Source organism: Salvia splendens, chromosome 3 (assembly GCF_004379255.2).
Source record: "Salvia splendens isolate huo1 chromosome 3, SspV2, whole genome shotgun sequence".
NCBI lineage: Eukaryota > Viridiplantae > Streptophyta > Magnoliopsida > Lamiales > Lamiaceae > Salvia > Salvia splendens.
In genome coordinates, this window is record NC_056034.1 from 2413613 (window position 1) to 2432488 (window position 18876).

Below are 18876 nucleotides of genomic sequence, written 5' to 3' on the forward strand. Positions count from 1 at the left end.
TTATTAGTATAATTTATGTAGTGTTTCTCTGCATTAAATAGACAGAGCAACACAATAAGCAAAACACCACTACAACCAATATGCTAATGTAGTATGATCAAATAGCTATATATTGGTTGAGCTCTTTCTGCAAATGCTCATGAGTTCTTGAGCTACTTCATCGATCTCTTGATCGCCCTTCCAGGCAAGCTTCGTTATAATATCATCAGCCTTCCCCCTCACATCGCCACCACCATCTTCCACCACGACATGATTGATGACTGCAGCAACGGTTTCTGCATTCAGCCTCCCGTCTCTGTCTCTCAACACCTCCATCCCCACACCAACCTCCTCGACTAGCCTAGCATTAATGGGCTGGTCCAGATGCATTGCAACCGCGATGACTTCAAGCTCTCCATCACAGAGTTCCAACGCAGTGGCTCACAAAGCCTCCCACATTTGCATGTGCTAGGATTTTTGTCTGTGGCGCCCAAATCTTACCCCTATCACCAACCTTTGGAAGAAATCCTTCTGGAAACTTCTTTTCAAGACAACCATTGCGCACGACACCTTCTGGAAACCTTACAACCCAAATAAAGTTTACTTTGGATAGCAGCAAACCAAGAGCAATCCCATCCATGTCCTCCTTACTAAGGAAGCACTCACTCCCGAATGAGACAAAGGCAGTCGATTTCGCCTCTTTCTTGTCCAGCCACAACAGCACCTCTGAGTTCCCAGCATCATCTATAGAACAAGAGGGCCAACAAGAACAAACCTCTTTCCAGTCAAACCAAACACATAATCAATGTATCTCCCTTGAATCTCTCTAAGACCCTTGATTAGAACAATCTTTCAAGACTTGTTGACTCCTACAGAGCCCTTCTCTCTCTTTACAGTCCCTAGCATTCTCCAACAACTCATCCATAAAACGAGACTCATAGTCATGAAACCTGATATTCTTGTAAGGGAACTCAGTGTCTGGATTGTTGAAGTGGTGGAACATGAAACTGGTCATGACAGAGCTACTAGTGATGAATATAACAGATGGGATGTTTTCATCTTCGGCAAGCAGAGGGGCCCATGGCTGTAGGAAATCGAAGATGAGCAGATCAGGCTTCAAATTTTTAAAATAGTTGAGAAGTTTAATTTTCGACGGATTTGTCAAAAGCCTCCTTCAGCTTGACCATAAGATGGGGTGGGAGGCCAAAGGTGGTGTGCAACTTCTCAGGGAGCTCGGATGAAACCTCTAAGAAAAGGGGCACTAGTTTAATGGGGTTTGAGAAGTTTTGAGTGATTTTGTTATGGATGGAAGTGAGTGTGGCTTGAGTGGAGCACAAGTATACGAAGAAGCCTTTTGTTGTGAGTTTTTTGGCTAGCTCCAAGTAGGGTGTTATGTGGCCATAACCTAACCATGGGAACATCATAATACGGGGGCTTTCGTTTTTGGTGGAATTCAATCCCACCACTCAATCCTAAATGAATAATTATGGAATAATTAGTCATAGCTAACCCCTTCCAACTAAAATAATTTCACAACTCAATCTCATATCTTAGTAGCACTATTTTATCAAAGAAACCAAACATCACCTAAAGATATGGATTATATTTTGATTTTGCCACCAACTAAAAGAGGTAAATATGATTTAGAATTGGGATTTCAATCTTAAGTGGGTAGTTTGGTCCATTTATAAATTTTGTGTGAGAAATAATAAGAAAAAAGAAGAAAAAATAACCAAAAATCCCTTATTCTTAAAAATTCACAAGTCTCGGATCTCATATTCTAAAAGGACAACTAATTTCATCCCAAATTATAAAAAGTTTAGCGAATTTAATCTTTTTTCTGAAATTTCTCAAAAAAATGGTCCATTTGTAATGTGAGAAAAGGGGCGTAATATACATATGGAATCGATGAATTATGTTTTTTGCTGTAGTAAAATTTTTCACTCAGTTCTTTCAGTATTTACCTGTTTCTCATAATAAAGAAAAAACAAAAAGAAAATACATACACAATTCTTGCAAGCAAGCATATCCCATCCGTCTCTATGTGGATTGCCAGACCTCACGAAGAAGATCATACCTAGCGTTGGCTCCATCATCGCCACATACTTCGCTGCCGCTACTACCTTTGCCATTTCCCCTTACGGCAGTGGGAGATGGAGGAAGCGTGTCGACGACAGAAGACAAACACGACTCCATTTCATCCAGCTCCTCGTCGCTGGTGTACCCTTTTCTCTGCACAGATGATGCACTTCGGTAGAACTTAGTGCTTGCACCGGCCTCTGCGACTTTCTCTGCCACATCGGAAGAGGAGGGAGGCGTGTACACCGTCGGAGCAGCAGTGTAAGGGAAGCTAGTGGCGGACTCCCCTGATATTCTACGCTCTATGATGGACTGTAAAATGCAAATCAACTCTTTAAAATAGTAACCTCAGTAACATAGTCAAAATATTGAAATCTCAATCACCAGAAAGGAGGGAATAATTTCCAAAGGCTTCATTGATGTCTAAAGCATAGAAAACATGCAAATTAAAGCGCCTTTATCTGAACAAATAATTTGTCAAATGATACTTATTCACAAAACTCAAACTCTATTCACGAAGTTCCGTTTTCCCCTCGTTTTTACAAGAATGCAACTGTCGTGGATAGTGTGCTCACAGAGAATATTTTATTTGGACAAGAAGATAGAGAGAGCTGCTAAAGACTGTGATGCAAATAATAGCATACCTCAGCATTTAGCGCCTCTAGCACAGAACCTGGGACAGGATCAGGACAGAACTCATCAGGAGAGAAGTTGCAGAGCACTCGCTTAACCAATGCAAGACTGATTTCAGGACAGACCTATAACGAGACAATGGTTGAGATGATGATAAACATAACATGGAGATATGACAAAGTAAGATTTAGTTCGGCTGACCTCCATTCTTATTGTACGGTCCATGAGCATATCTTTGGGGAGCATTAGAAGATCACTCAAGGCGTGAAGAAGTGGGAAGCTCTTTGGTTTATCGGTACCTTGCTTATCATCGTTCTCCAGCGTAGCATTTACGTCTTGCGCAGAACTATCAGAATCCATGCCAAGAAAATCAGATAACCATCTTCCCCAATTGCCAACCTGAGGAAGTGTGCAGTCAGCATAATACTTGAAGGAAATAATATAGGATGTGATTAAGCTCCTGACCTCACTCAAGCAACTCTACTATGCATATGATAATGATTGCCTAGAATAAAGCAAGGCACTTACAGAATTTTTAAGTTGTGCACCAGAACCAAAGCTCAAATCTCCGGCGGGAATAGGCAAAACCTTGGAGTCCACAATAGGATCAGATACAGGGTCAGTAGGGATCTCATGGGTCGACTCACGAAGAATAGCATTAAACATGGCTACATCAAGCCTGCCAATACATAGCTCCATCACCTAATAAAATGCATATGTCCGGTTAGTTATTTTCAGTGGTATCACCATGCAGCCAAAATATTGATTAAAAGAAAAGAAACTCATGCTTCAGCTTAAATATCATATACAACATGATAATCACCCCCTCCCCATCTCCTAAAAAGAAACAGAAAAATACACTATACACGGACATGGGTAGAATGATGGAAAAGAAGAGTAGCACGAAGCAAAATGCACCTTCCTAGCCAAAACTGGCAAGCAACCACACTCATGTCCCCCAGCTCGAACAGGGCAAAGTCTTCTGAAAGCATCCTGAAAGGCATTTTTCCATAGGTTGATGGAAAAGCTTCCTTGTTTCTGGTCACCAAGGGCCGGACCAAGTAACCTATCCGAACCTTTGGGTGTGGTAGAATCATCAACAGGTGATTGCATGTTAGGTGTCAGTGTCTGAACCAATAGAAACAGTACTTTAGAATCAGATGAGAGAGTTTAAATGGACTATAGAAATGTGGATAATAATCTTAATAGCCCAAAATATATGAAAGCAAAATTTGATTCATTAAATTTTAGATGAAAGGGTACATATCATTTTAGATGGAGAAACAAACTGAAATCGGAGCATGGCAGCAATCCAGTGAGATGATTAATGTTCAATCCTTCAATTGATTACCTCAAGTAATCAAAATACTAGCATAGTTTCTCTGTGTGAAGGTTATAGAGAAATAACCTGCCACCAGATTGACTCAACAATCCTTGAGAAAATCCAGGACTCAACTTTCTCCAAGGCAGCAGTGAAGGTTCTTGTTTCTTGCCAATCATCCACAAACTGCAAGAAACCCTTCTTATTCAATTGTCTGTTTCCACCACTATTCTTCCAGTTATTTGTAGATGACTTTGTGTCACCTCCACTGGACTTGAATAATTTTGCAGAAGCATTAGATTGACATGAACTCCCAAATGCGTGAGATATAATTTCCCGTAGTACAACAGTGTTCGATAGCCAAAATGTCAACCTAAATAAGACAGTATATGAGATATTGGATTTCCTTATGTACATGCTTACTAACCAGAAGAATTTCATGTTATACTAACCTGGAAACATCATTGCCACAGGATTTAGAAACTAAAACAAACCCAGACACAGTGTTTCGAGCCACAGTAGCTCGCCTATCTTGAGACCAGTGTTTGCAAGCATAAATATATAGCCTAGAAAGGCGTCTTGCAGGTGTATGCACCTTGTGTGCGGAGCTACCATGCTCGGGAACCACAGAATATAGTGCAATTTCAAGAGCAGCAACTTCTCTAAGTTCGCTCTCAAGATTCTTGATCCTCGTTTCCATTTCCTCAATCTTTTGATCTTGATCAATGTTGTCTTCTCGCTTGCGATTTTCCTCAGTATTGACTGCTTCATCGTCACTACACACAGTAAGAGCACCACTGGAAGCCTCATCCAGGGGATCCACTCCATTGTCCTGTTCAAGTGGTTGGCTATCAGCCCCTTCGGAGGAATCAGAAAGAGCCTTTGGATGGACCTTCATATTTTTCAAACTATCAGATGAACTCTTGGCAGATTTTAATAACCCATTTTCAGGCCCTTTCCTTGGAGTTTGCTTAGATGCTTTAGTCTGTAGATTATTTGCTCCCCTATCAGATTTCAATCTCTGTGCTTGGGCAGAGCCAGATGAAAGATTTCTAACCCGGGTAACTTTTTCTGCTTTACCCTCATCTGCTGTTTGTGGATCCCCTTGAGATGAAACTGAATCATTAGTAGTCTCAGCATCAGATTCATCCACAATATCCATATCACTAGAAATATCACTCAATTTTTCATTGCCTCGTCTCTCATCTGTTTTGAGATTTCTGGTACTATGCAGTGATTCCTCTGACCTGCACTCATCATCGACATAACCTATCACCACATTCTCGAAAGCTTCTGATGGCTCGACACCACTTCCTAAATTTCTGTTCTGTTTATCAGACGAAGACTTGGCCTCAACCTCTCTTTCTTTCAAGTTTCTACCAGCATTCTTTCCAGGAAGCTTCCGATCCCTTGTTTCAGGTCTTGCAGGACGGGTTTTCTCTTTGTTGTTTAGGCCCTTTCTCCTGTCAGTCTCCTTCATGCTGTATATATTTCTTCTTTATAACTGAACCATAACAAAAATGAAGACCACATAAGAAATCAAGGCTAGAGATTATTTTTTTCCAAGGGCTAGACTTGTTCACCGAACTAAATTGATGCCACTCAATTTTACTCTAAATCGACAATTTTACTCTTTTATCCACATTCCGATTAACAAATAAAAGAATCATCTTTGTGCTACTACTTGTAAATTAACCTCCAATTCAACGATGAGAGAGAAACTTCCAGCTTGATCAGACGAACAATAAGAAATCACACACTCCAATTTAATGCTTATCACTTTTCAGATTCACAAAGAGAAGGAGAGAGATAACCGCTACGCTTAATAGATCACCGCCAGAAAATGTGAATATCTTAATCAAACGAGTCCCATACAACAAGAGATCATCAAAATAAAGGAAATGGAACTTGTGAAGAAAAAAAAATCAAATGATTTAGCATAGAACATAACATCTGCTGCACAATTCGTTTAAGCAAAAACACACAAAACTACGGTGAGGGCAAGAATTTTAGTACCGTATCCAGAAATCTGCAATTTCGATACAAGGATTAACGCGGCAGTAAAATGATGAACGCGGACGGTTACATTGCCGCAGAAGAAGTGATAGTAACTGCCATAGCGAGAGGCACGGTTTCTCGGACAATATAATAACACCACCACAGAATTTAATTTCTACGCAATCTAAAACCTAATGCCACTCCAATCGGATTTAAAAAGAGAAGAGATAAAAAACTACAATCCCATACAAAAAATTGATGATAAAATAATAAGGCTTCCAAAACGACAAGATCTAAGAATTGAAACAATTGAGAAAAAGTACATCGAGAGTAGCGAAAGCGATTTCTTTTTGCTCCAAACCATCCAAAAGAAATCGGTTAAAAGGTGTAATTCAGATGGTAATTTACCGTAGCTTTTAGGAATAGCAACATCGAACTTCACAAGCTTTTTCCACTGTCACCAACCAAGCTCCTCGCTGCCTCTCTCTCTCTCTCTTGGCTGGAAACTAGTAATGCAGGACCATGTGAATATCTGTGAATACATGTGTGCGTGTTTAGAGGTGGTGGAGTGAGGTGAGAAGGGAGTTACAGTGGTGGAGGAGGGCCCCACGGTTAGGCTATTTTATTTAAATATTTATTTAATTGGATGTATAGATGCGGGCCGGGGTGTCGGTGGGGGAAAGTGACCGGGGCTCCCGGTTGCGTTACGTTACACCAACAATGTATTTTTTCAAAATAATTTTTTTGGTTCAAAATCGGTTATGCAACTGAAATTATTTTGTTGGAAATAAATTAGGTGCGCCGTTCATGGAAAATGCTTATCAAATTGGGCTAAACTTTCTGATTTTAGGAACTAATTAGCTTTACTAAATCTCATATTTAAAATATTTGCTACTTATACTAAATACTTATTTGGCAGATAATATTAATTAAATTAATGAATATGATCATTTCGATTTGAAATCTTAAAATATTTAATTGTGCATATTTGACGTAACAAGTAAATTAAATATAAAATGAAGTCCATTTAGAAAATTTGGAAAGCCATCGAATTATTGATCATTCCCTAAATTAGACAAGCAAAATATAGTAGTGGTACTAAGAATAATAAAAGGGGAAGAGGAGAATAAACTAAATATAATGATATTTTAGGGGTGAAAATGACAATGTACGATTGTATGTGTGTGTGGTCAACAATGTAAGTGTCACCTGTGATTGGTCGGTTTCCTCATGAACCATCACCGACAACGACACTCTACTATCCAACGTTTTAATCAAAGTTGGCACTATCACTATGCATTGCATTGCAGCCTCAATTTATAATTTATACAAAATATTTGTTATTTTTTGTGGGGTGTATCATGTATGGATCAAAGACCAACCGATGTAATTAGTCTTCTATACAATTATGATTTGCCCTACTTTGGTGGACCAGATGGACTATTTTGTCTTTGTCCATAAAAAATGGTAGTAGAATACTTTTTCTTGGACTTGCATAGAGTGAATTAGTGTCACTAACATATTTTATATTTACATATTTTATAAGACTTTTTAGATTGATCCCGTCACATTATTTGTATGATAAGATATGTAGGTTAATGGTCATGAATTAAAGAAATGGAAGTATTGAGATAATTTTTAATTTATTTATGAGCTTGCGCCGCGCGTAGGCCTAATTGTGCGGTCCAGTTCATTTATTGGCGTTTTCTAATAAATAGAGAATTGGAGGGAGACAGGAACTGATTAATTCTGTATATCCCTATTCATTTAATTCTATTTATAAATAATTTTACTCCTAAGAGTCCACAATGGTTTTCGTCTAGTCATAGGCTAGCCACAAACTCCTCTTGTCACATTATCAGCACTAAAAATCCTCCTGGCACATCATCAAAACAAGCAAATAGCCCAGCCATAGCCCAGTCACATCACTCAAAATTATATAAAACAAATAATGAACAATCACACAAAATACGAAATTAAATTTACGCCACAGATACGGGAAAATGCAACAATTTTATTTAAATTTTAAATAAATTACATTTTAAAAAATTACATAAATAAAAAAACTAACTCTGAGTAGTCCTCCGCGCCCACAACTCTTCAATCGCGTATATATAGTGTTTCGAAAAAAAAAAACAGCTGGGCTATGCGCTGGGCGATCCGGGCGCTGCAATGGCGCCGAGCGGATCGCCCAGCGGATTTTGACTGCCTAGCGCTAGGCGAAATTCATTTCCGAAAAACCGCTCGGCGGTTTTCGGCTCCTGCAATGGTTCGCCTAGCGATCGCCTAGCGCCGGCGCTCGGCTAGGCGGTGCGCTAGGCGCCATTGTGAATGCTCTAAACTACAATACAATTTCATTTTTTACAGCTCAAGAGCTAATAGATTTATTCCAAGTTGAACGATAATTAATCACAGTGAGTGAAGACTTACTAACGTTATTTAAGTTTGAATGTTAACTTCCGAAATAAAATTTAAGTATAAAAACCCAATCCCAAGCTTGACATTTATAATATAAAAAATAAGAAGTATGAAGCATCCACATTCGCATGCAGATTCTCTTTGCTACTTAAATGTCAAGGAAGCTACTGCATGCTTGCTGGCTTTATAGCAGTAAATATATAGTAATTGAGAGGCTTATTATAATGAAGATTTGACAACTCGTTGTGATCTTCATTGTATTAAATACATCGAATTCTAATATGAATATTGCTATATAGATATCATATCCAATCACACGGTTAATCAAAAAAAATTTTTTTGCAGAAACATGAAATTGTATGGCCCGATCCACAGTGGCGGATCTAAGTTGGTACAAACAGTGGCGGAGGGAATTCAGGACAAGGAGGACGGTGGTACCCTCAATTTTTTTTTACTACTAATATTATATATATAATTTATTAGTAATGTATATTACAAAAATTTCCAAAAGATAGCTATGAATATTGAAGAAAGATTCATCTAAATCTAAGGAAATAAATAAGAATATAAGGTTTGAGATAAAATTTAAATTAAAAAATTAAATCCTAATTAAAATCTACAAAAAAAACTCCTTCCGTCAATTGCCAGACCAAGTCTCTAGTCCGCAATCCTCCACCTTCCCTTCCCATCCGGTGATCAGCAGCCTGCAGGAGCAGAGTCGTGCTCGGCGCTCCGTCAACTGCAGAACATTCAATCCAGCTATCCAGCCTCAGAGTATCCTGGTTTGTTTCTTGATTTCTATGAGTATTAAAAGCTTTATTTCAGTGCTGCTAATCTGCTATGTTGTTAAAACTTTAATTTAATGTTTGTTTAATTTATCATTCTAGTTATAGTTGTAGCCGTAGACTTGTAGTTGGGAATTGTGAAAGCATGAGTTTTATACTTTTATATAGTTTGAGTTATCTATAAACTGCAAAATACCCTTTCTAGCTAGATATAAGTTTGTATATTTTTAATATTTTTGCAGAAAGTAGAATTAAAAAGAATGAAGAAACAATCTGATCTTCGAAATATGTTCAAAAGAATGAAATCTCATGATAGTTCAAGTTCTTAGGCTCCAAATGATAATACGTCTCCTTCAAATGCTAGTGCGTCTCTAGCTCCTCCCAATATTACCGTGACTCCTTCAAATGTTAGTGTGTCTCCGACTCCTTCAAATGTTACCGTGACTCCTTCAAATGCTAGTGTATCTCCGACTCGAAGTGTCCCGTTAGAGGAAAAAGAATTGATTTACGATGTTGAAAAACTTAATCATGATCCTGCAAAAAGAGATAGTATAATGAAATATCCTCCAAATGAGCGAGATGCAGTTAGGAGAGCATATATTCTTAAAAAACCTTGTCAACTAAGATCTCACAACTTTCCTAGAAAAAAATTGGAGGACGTCGATTTATGCCTTATTGGTTCGGTACATGGGATTGGCTTGAATATAGCATAACAGAAGATGTTGCATTTTGTTTTGTTTGCTACTTGTTTAAGAATGAAGTTGGACTTAGTGTGGGGGGAGATGCATTTGTGAACAAAGGATTTAAGTCGTGGAATAAGCTGGACAGATTTACGAAGCATATTGGTGGAGTAAAAAGTGCTCACAATCTTGCTTATGAAAAATATGTGAACTTAAGAGAGTATTTTCTGGAATGGCGTTTGTGAAGAATAAGTTGCGAAATAGAATTGGTGATAAACCTTTGAATGATTGTTTGGTGACTTTCATTGAGAAAGAAATGTTTCTACAAGTCTCTGATGATTATATAGCCCCGCTTTGAGGAAATGAAGACTCGTAGAAAAATAAATTAGATGTTATGTTTAGTTTTTGGTTTATTTTATTTTAAAATACACGAGTTCAAAATTGAATAATATTTCAAATATTATTTTATCGTTATTTTCTATTTTTTTTAAGTGTTATGTAATTATTTATCATACGACTCGTACCCCCAGATGACAAATCCTGAATCCGCCACTGTCCATTAAGCATTTATAACCTCATTGACTTAAAAAACAATTGTTAAAAAAAACCTTTAATACAAAAACATTGTCAAAAAAGTAAGAATGCCCGTCACCGCCGGTGATAGAAGAGAGAGAAAGGGATGTACTAATGTAGAGACAAAAATAGTCGGGGGGTGAAGGGTGAGATGGATTGTACGGGATTTAAGCCATATTTTTCAATCTTGATATGGGCTTCGTCGGGCCATGACTCTTGAGTTGCGGGCCAAATTTTTGTGGATATTGACCAACCGAACACCAGATTATATGCAATCCTGGCATAAGTTCGAGTAACCGAACGGCGCCTAAGGAGGTGTTCGTTTTGCAAGATTATATCCGGGATTAAATTTGTAGTGTGTTTGGTTCATGAGATTCAACCCCACAACTCAATCCTAGATGAATAATCATGGGATAATTAGTCATAGCTAACTCCCTATGACTAAAATAATCTCACAACTTAATCCTAGATTATATCTTGGTATTATTTTATCTTGGAAACCGAACACCACCTAACAATAACAATATAGTATATGTTCAAAGCACTCATAGCACGTGATACTACAATTTGAATCCTGTGAATTCTAAGATGATGTTATTCTAAGAGCATAATGGTGAAAAATCAACCCGCTTCCTAAGTTTAAACTACTACTTCACTTGGGTATTCAGTTTTCATCATTCCACACAACGACAATACTAGCTAGCATCAGATAGAAGCAATCTTCGAACAACAACAATGACTGTCCAAAAAATGAGTGGCAAATGAAGATGTTGCAGACCAAGCACAAGCAACCTAGAGATGAATGCATGACCCTGTATGTTTCTATGCATACAAGTTTCACCAAACAAATCCTATTAGTTTCATAGCTGAAAACATTATAATGTAGACAAATCAAAACATAATGAGTAAATTTAGGTAAACCGCTCCAAAAAAAACCATACTATTACTTAGTATTTCTTTTCTTTCCATCAAGTTTGTGTAGAAAGCTCTGATATGATCCTCGGATCAACATTAGTTCAAGTCCCCAACATGTCTTCAGCATTTCCGGAACCTGAGCAATTTCTGCACTTGACACCAACGACAGACCTGAACCTGAATCTTAGAGTCACTTTTGATCAAACCTTTTGCAACTAAGTTATGAGGCTCCAATTCGTACCCGACTCCTCGGATGCTTAGCTACCAATCGTGGATACAGACCCAATCGATTGAAAACAAGAACAACGATAGAAGGTTGTGCATTTAGGTTCCGAAACATGTTGCGGTCGTAACTAAAGGTCTTCCTTGAGCGTCTTGATCAATTGGAATTCCTTAGACGCAATCAGGATAGGTGCAGCGAGCGAGGACAAAGTTGACAGAAGCATCAGAGATCAGGGCGGTGGTGAAGACGTCAATTTTATCAGGCATAAAACCGAGGCGAGTCAGCGAGTGCGATGGCTATGGTCCCGACAAAGAAGACGGGATACGACAGCCAACCACAAGAGGCAGGTGGTCAAGTGGGCAGCAACAAAAAGATTACTTCTTTTTTTAGAAGAATGTTGACCCATGCCATTTGAATGAAACAGAAAGTGGAGCTAATAACAAATGCAGTTGCAGAAGGAAATGGAACAGAAGAAAAAGAGTGAGCCGTAAAAAGAGAATAAGGAGTTGTTGCAGCGCTCCATTCTTGCGGAACAGCAGCACATGCATGAGTCACATAGAGAGACCAAGGTTTAGAAGCCATACTCAGTTGTTGTGGAGGCTTATGAAGGTACATGGGAAGAAGAAGAAGGTTTGAGGACAAATCCTTGGGGGGGAGCTGATATGACCCTCGGATTAACATTAATTCAAGTCCCGGATGGCCAGACATGTCTTCAACATTCTCAGAATCTGAGCAAGTTCTGCAATTGACGCCAACTTCAGACCTGTTTCCTAGCCTAGCGTCGCTACTGATCAAACCCAAGCAGCTAAGTTTAGAGGCTCAAATGCATACCTAATTCCCGACTCTGTAGAATAGATTGACAGCTGACACATATGAAGAAGAAGCCGGCAGAACCCGTTCTGCTTAGCGAAGATAGGTGCCATCAACGTAGCTGATTTCAGAAGCACTGCTTAGTTCTGATCCAAGAGTCAATCCAATTCTGCAGCAAGAGTCTCCATGCCCTGAATTACTTGACTTGGAGTGATACGCGTGATGAAGATTATCTCTATCTTATACTAGTTATTTCGTTTTATTTTGTTTAGTGTTTACTAATCATTATCTACATTGCCTTCCTAACCTTAATCAGATTGCTCAAAGCAATTCACATTACTATATAAATTACTTTAAAAAGCTAGTATTCATCTATTTATTCTAACTTACAAGGACTGAATAAAACATACTATTCACATTTGAAAAAGAAAATGATGGATCCTAATCAGAGTATACACATTGTAACAGAAGAGATATATCGAACTGGAATCAACTGACCAGAGGCATTCATTACACCAATAAACAAACTTAGATTTCTAACACCAATCATAAAGTATCAAATAATTTACAACATAGCAACGCCAAATTTCAAAATCATCACAGAGATTAGTTGGAACTCTGCAACATATGAAATATAAATACCACAAACTTCCAGCAGCAACAAAATTATATTGATAGCATCCGAAAACAACAAGGTCTAAAACACCAACAGCAAAGCAAGTCAGTCAATTACATTTATTTCTCCAAACAGTTCAGCTGCACAAAATCTTATAATTCACGAAGATCCCTCCGTCGCCACATCCCTCGTTAAGAAGAGGGGGGAAAGAAAAGTGAAAGCAAATAGAAGATACCTTCTTCGTCAATCAGAGTTAGCGCGCTGCGACGCTTCCGATTCGAGCCGTTCTAGGGCTTTCTGGTGGGCCCAGGTCTCGATCGTGAGATCGGGCTTCGCGCTGAGGCCCACTCCGAGGATGACGACGGTTAGGAAACTGGTGAGATAGCACGGCAGCTCCCAATCCTCCCACTTCCGCGATTGCCCAGCCGGCTCCGGCGTCCGGTTGAAGGCAAAACCCTTGGGTCGCTCTTCGTGGCCCGGAGTGGTCCAGCGGCTTGGACCGCCTCCTCCGCCACGAGTACGAAGCGACGGGGTCAGGCGAGCCCGGAGAGTGCTTGCGGCGGTCACGAACGGCTTGAACGGCGGCATTATGGTGAGAGAGGAGTGTAATGGTGTTCTGTGATTCAAGGACACCGATCCTGTTTTGGGGACGTATATACGACGTCGTATGTGAACTGCTATAATAAATTTCAGTCCTTATAGTTAGAGGATATGCAGCTGAGGAATTATAATTTCTAAAAATTTTAGTTTCGACCCGCAGTACTTTTATAAATATTCATTACAGAGTAATTAGGCTATAGTAATGTCTCAAATTTTACATGGAATGTATTAATGAATTAGGTTTTAAGCACATCTCCAATCACAATGTTGATTACTACTACAATTTATTAACTCACTTAAAATTTATTTCAATTAATATTTATTAATCTCACTTAACGGGAGTGCACTCCCTCCGTCCGCCACTAGGAGGTTCATTTCTCGACGGCACGAGTTGCTAAAAAATAAACTGGGACTCCTGTTCGCGGACGATGGAGTATTTTATTAGTACTTTTTAAAATCTACGGTATTAGTGTCAAAATCTTGTTGAAGGTGAGTTCATGGAAGAATGTTTCATATTAAATGTCCAACATCGATCGTAAGATCAATTTGTGTAGGATTTAGACTAAATGAGCCATCTCTTTCCTAACAAACTCATCTTTTGAGATGAGTTTTCAACTTTTCATGTGTGGTCTATTGATACGCTCGGATTTTGCACTATTTTAAGCCCATTTTTTGGTCCGTTTTGAGTGTCAAAGTTGCATTACATGTCCATTATTTGCATATTTTATCTATTTTGGTATTTTGACGTGTTTTGTGAGAAATGTGCAAAATATAGCTAAAAAGGGCATAAAAACGTCAAAGTTCGGAAGCTGGAGCAGAAGGCAACCCAGCGGACCGCTGGCGCACGCCAGCGGTCGCGAAAAATCACTCTAGAAGGTTCTGACTCTCTCCAGCGCCCGCTGGGCATGTTCGCGCACAACAACCTCTTTTCAAATTCAATTTTCTGGAGATTCTTAAGTCCGATCAGGGCGTTCTATATACCATTCTCTTAATCTTTGAAAGAGCTTCACGTTAGTACCTTGATCATCTCAATCGGAGTTCTGTAGAGAAAGTTATGGCCGTTCTACCAAAGTCACGCAAAACTGTCAAGTGCAGAATTTTAGGTGGAAATTCAAGGAATGAAAGAAGACATTACCTTGTGAAGCCAAATCTTTTCCTTAACCTATGGGGCACGAAAATTCCTTAATTACTATTACTTGGAGGAAACTTTTTACCAAGTTTAAATCCTTTTTGAGCCTATAAATACCACATAACCTAATTCATAATATTAACCCATCTATAGCCCCCAAAAGGGGAGCCTCCAAGGCTCCTCCCTCTCTACTCCATATTTTAATTCTTCCATCATTCTTGAATATTGAAGCAAGGCAAGAGGAGCATGAAGACTTCAAGATTCAACCTTGGGTTTTGTTTGTTTATTTCATGTCTCGTACTTTAATTATTATTTTAGTTCATCTGTCTATGGAATACTAAACAATAAAATTTTGAGGTTTGATAGTAATTAATTTTTATGTAGTTCTTTTTATGTTTAAAGTTCAGAACTCGTTCCACTTGATTTTTCTTGAACTTTTGTTCGAATAATTGGTCGTTACCTTGATTATTGTCAATCTTTGATTGGTGATAGCTTTGAATGGTTTATCTTATATGTTTATACAATAATTGTGACATGAGTATTGATGCATGATAGGGAGAAATCGTGGTAAAAGTTGAGTCGGATGGACGTAGAACTAATTAAAATAACTAAAGAATTAGTGAAATCATTATCCTTGAAATTCCTCTATTTGTCTGATTCTATCTTATTTGTTTTACGTTTTTACTTTATTTATTTTTATTTAGTTTCAAACCTAAAACTCGGTTCTCTAGATAGTATTTGACGTTTAGTACATGATAGCCAGTTGCAATTCTATTCCCTGAGTTTCGATATCCTGGTACTGACCTTTAGCTATACTATTTCTGCCTTGTATATTTGCAAGTAGTTGTAGTGCTAAAAAATAGTGCATCATCTATAACATTGGCGTTTTCATTGAGAGATCAAACGGATCGTAATGCTGGTTATGCAAAGCACTCCCTATAAGAGCAATTAATGTAGGATTTATATAGTAAATAGACTCTCTTCGTACAGACAAGTCTCTTTGGATGAGTTCTCATGTCTAGCCTGTAACTAAGAATTGCATTTACTCTGTGTGATTTGGTTAATGTTTTACTTCCTCCATCCACCAATAAAGGTCCCATTTTGCCATTTTCGTCCGTCCACCAAAAATGTCCCATTTGCTTTTTTACTACTTTTTGGTAATGGACCCCACATTTCACTCTTCATTCCGTAAAGGTAAGACTCTTTATGTTTTAGTTCGTCCCAAAAAAATAATCCACTTTTATTTTTTGTAATTCTTTTCTCTAATAAGGTGGATCACATTCTCTACTAACAATACTTCAATCACATTTTATTTTTATTTTCTCCTACTTTACAAATTGTGCTTTCAAAACTCTCTATTTCCATGGGACGGAGATAGTTTTCCACTAGCTTAAGCCTAAGGCCATCCATATCTCTGTCTCAATACTGTTTCAATACCATCTCATCCCTTAACTATTCATGGGCCCAACTGCACTTTTTACCCCATCTCTTAACTAAGAGACAGCACCTGCAACCCTTCATCTCTTAACCATCTCATCCATTAACTATTCATTCAATTTCATTTCTTATTTTTATTTCCAACAAATTCAATTAATATTTCATTGAAATATTAAATTAATATTAATAATTCATAAAATCATTAAAACCCATGAAAATTACAACATCCGAAAATACAAAAAATTCATAATTGAAATCCTAATATTACAATTTATTGAAATCCGCATAATCATGGAAAGTGATGCGGTGATCGTCTAACGGTTGTCAAATTTTGCCCAAATGTGTTCCATTAGATCTTCCTGGAGTTGGACGTGGGCGATAGAATCACGTGTCCTTGCCCGAACACACATTCGCTCTTGCAAAGAAGGATGCACTCCACTGCGAGGCGGACTACTTGCGGTAGGGCCTCCCGGGGTTTCAGGGCCGAACCAATTTTCCGCATTAGGTCCTTCGTCGACGACAATTATGTTGTGCAAGATTATGCACGTATACATGATGTCGACCATATTCTCCATAAACCACGTATGAGCCGAGGATTTGATAATGTGGAATTGAGCTTGTAGAACCCCGAACGCTCTCTCCACATCCTTGCGAACAGCCTCTTGCTTCTGCTCAAAAAGAGCATGTTTTTCGTTTATCGGCCTGTTGAACGTATTCACGAAGGTTGGCCACTTCGGATAGATGTCGTCGGCAAGATAGTACCTCATTTTATACTAGCGGTTGTTAGCGGTGAAGTTGATGGTCGGCGCTTTACCATTCAAAACTTCGTTGAAGAGTTCGGATTGGTTGAGCACGTTGATGTCGTTGTTCGATCCGGGGACCCCGAAAAACGCATGTCAAATTCATAGCTGGTAGTCGGCAACGGCCTCGAGTATAACGGTGGGGTGGGTGCCTTTGTGGCCGCTCGTGTATAATCCCCTCCACGCCACAAGGCAATTCTTCCATTGCCAATGCATGCAATCAACGCTGCCAAGCATCCCGGGGAATCCGTGCATTGTTTCGTGAAGTTGGAGCAAAAACTGACAATCTGCGGTGCTTGGCTTCCCGAGAAATTCATCGGTGAAAGCTACCTGGACACCGTTTGTCCAGTAGCAAGCTGACGGATTGCTGCAGTACATTTCTGGAGCATCGTGAGATTGGGACGGCCAATAGCGTCGAACCCTTCTTGGAAGTATTCTTCCCGGGCCGCCAATGTATTTGCGATATGCAGAAATTGCTCCCGCCGCATGCGGAAACGGCGACGGAGGTAGGTATCTCCCCATACCAGGTTCTCACAAAAGTAATCTCGTACCAACCTTGCGACGGCTTCGTCCCGGTCACGATGGATGTATTTCCGGGGTCGCTTTTGACGCGCCGCGGCTTCCTCCTCCTCCCTACGTCGATCTACTTCTAGCGATTCTTCCATCATTCGACGCATTTGCTCAAATGGGTCCATTAATAGATTAAATTTGGGAGAAGAATAATGTTTTGAGATGAAGAATGTAGTGTGTTTGAGTGAGAATAGAGAGTTTTTTATGGTGGATAATTTGTGGGAATGATTTGATATTTATAGAAGTGATTGGGGGCTTAAAAAAATAGGAAAAAAATTTAAAATATTGAAAAAAATGGCTAGTATTTTTGGGGGATTTTTTTTTATTTTCGATTTTTTTCTGAATTTAAAAAAAAAATCAACGGATATAAACAACGCCCACTCGCGGGCCGGCGAGTGGGCGTCACTGCCGCACAGGAGCTCGCCACGTGGCCAACAAGCGTGGCGAGCCAGCTCGCCAACATGCTCTCGGCGGAGGGATACGGGACGAGACAGAGTGGCAGCATCGCTGGCTCGATGTTGTCTCGTCTCGCCGAGACGAGACCGAGCTGGCAACGAGCCAGCGCTGCGGATGCCCTAAGGATATGACTTAATCATGAAAAAACACCAGAAAGTGTCATAATAAAACCAATATGAAAAAGTGGGTCTCACATGCCACTATCTTTCCCAACCAACTTTTTCTTTGCATTTCTTAAAACCCGTGCGCACAATAAGAGTGACAATTATTATGGGACGGAGGGAGTATTATACTACTATAATTCATGTTATAATGTTTATTTAATGGTGGTGGTGGTGGTGGTGTGTGACGCCCATCTTTACCATCGTATTCTAAAAACGGGCGAATGATTAGTCATGTGTCGACAAATTCAAACGAAAGTAGCATCAATGTTAATCACAAAGCGGCAAAGAAGAAGGTGAACGGGAAGGCTTAGTGGATCGACAGTGCATAGAATGTTTCTGGACTTAACTGAAAAATAAGCTTGATTGGTGAGACAATGTTAATCAAGCATTGCATGAAAACGCTCGACAAAGATGCGTCGACACTAGACAGTTATCCGAAGCCAATAACTTGAAAACCTTAGTTTAGCTACTTGCATGTGAGATGTGATTAATATATTGTTTTATTTTTAATTACTTAACCTTGGATAACTAAAATTATGAAAATTTTGGCATTTAAATTAATTTTAGTTATTCAAATATAATTTTATAAATGAGTTAAAATGTTATTAAATTTTAAATCATTCATTTTTAATTTACAAATAGCATAATTAAATAAACATGTGAAATTAAAAAGTAATTTTAATGAGAATA

At 38.9% G+C, this 18876-nt stretch overlaps 1 protein-coding gene and 1 pseudogene across 2 annotated transcripts; both read right to left on the bottom strand.

Annotated features, from left to right (window-relative positions):
- Positions 1 to 105: 105 nt before the first annotated feature.
- Positions 106 to 2013, bottom strand: LOC121795530 (annotated as a pseudogene).
- On the bottom strand, positions 1874 to 6571 carry LOC121794314. Of its 2 annotated transcripts, none has more exons than XM_042192422.1 (8): positions 6419 to 6571; positions 4465 to 5516; positions 4100 to 4385; positions 3610 to 3819; positions 3220 to 3393; positions 2893 to 3090; positions 2703 to 2816; positions 1874 to 2370 (listed from the first exon to the last, which is right to left on the bottom strand). In XM_042192422.1, the coding sequence occupies exons 2-8, from the start codon at positions 5490 to 5492 to the stop codon at positions 2020 to 2022; spliced, it is 2361 nt and encodes a 786-aa protein (XP_042048356.1). In that variant the 5' UTR covers positions 5493 to 5516; positions 6419 to 6571; the 3' UTR covers positions 1874 to 2019. The 2 variants fall into 2 exon arrangements, with proteins under 2 accessions (XP_042048356.1, XP_042048357.1); XM_042192423.1 differs by lacking the exon at positions 6419 to 6571 and adding an exon at positions 6029 to 6394.
- Positions 6572 to 18876: the final 12305 nt, after the last annotated feature.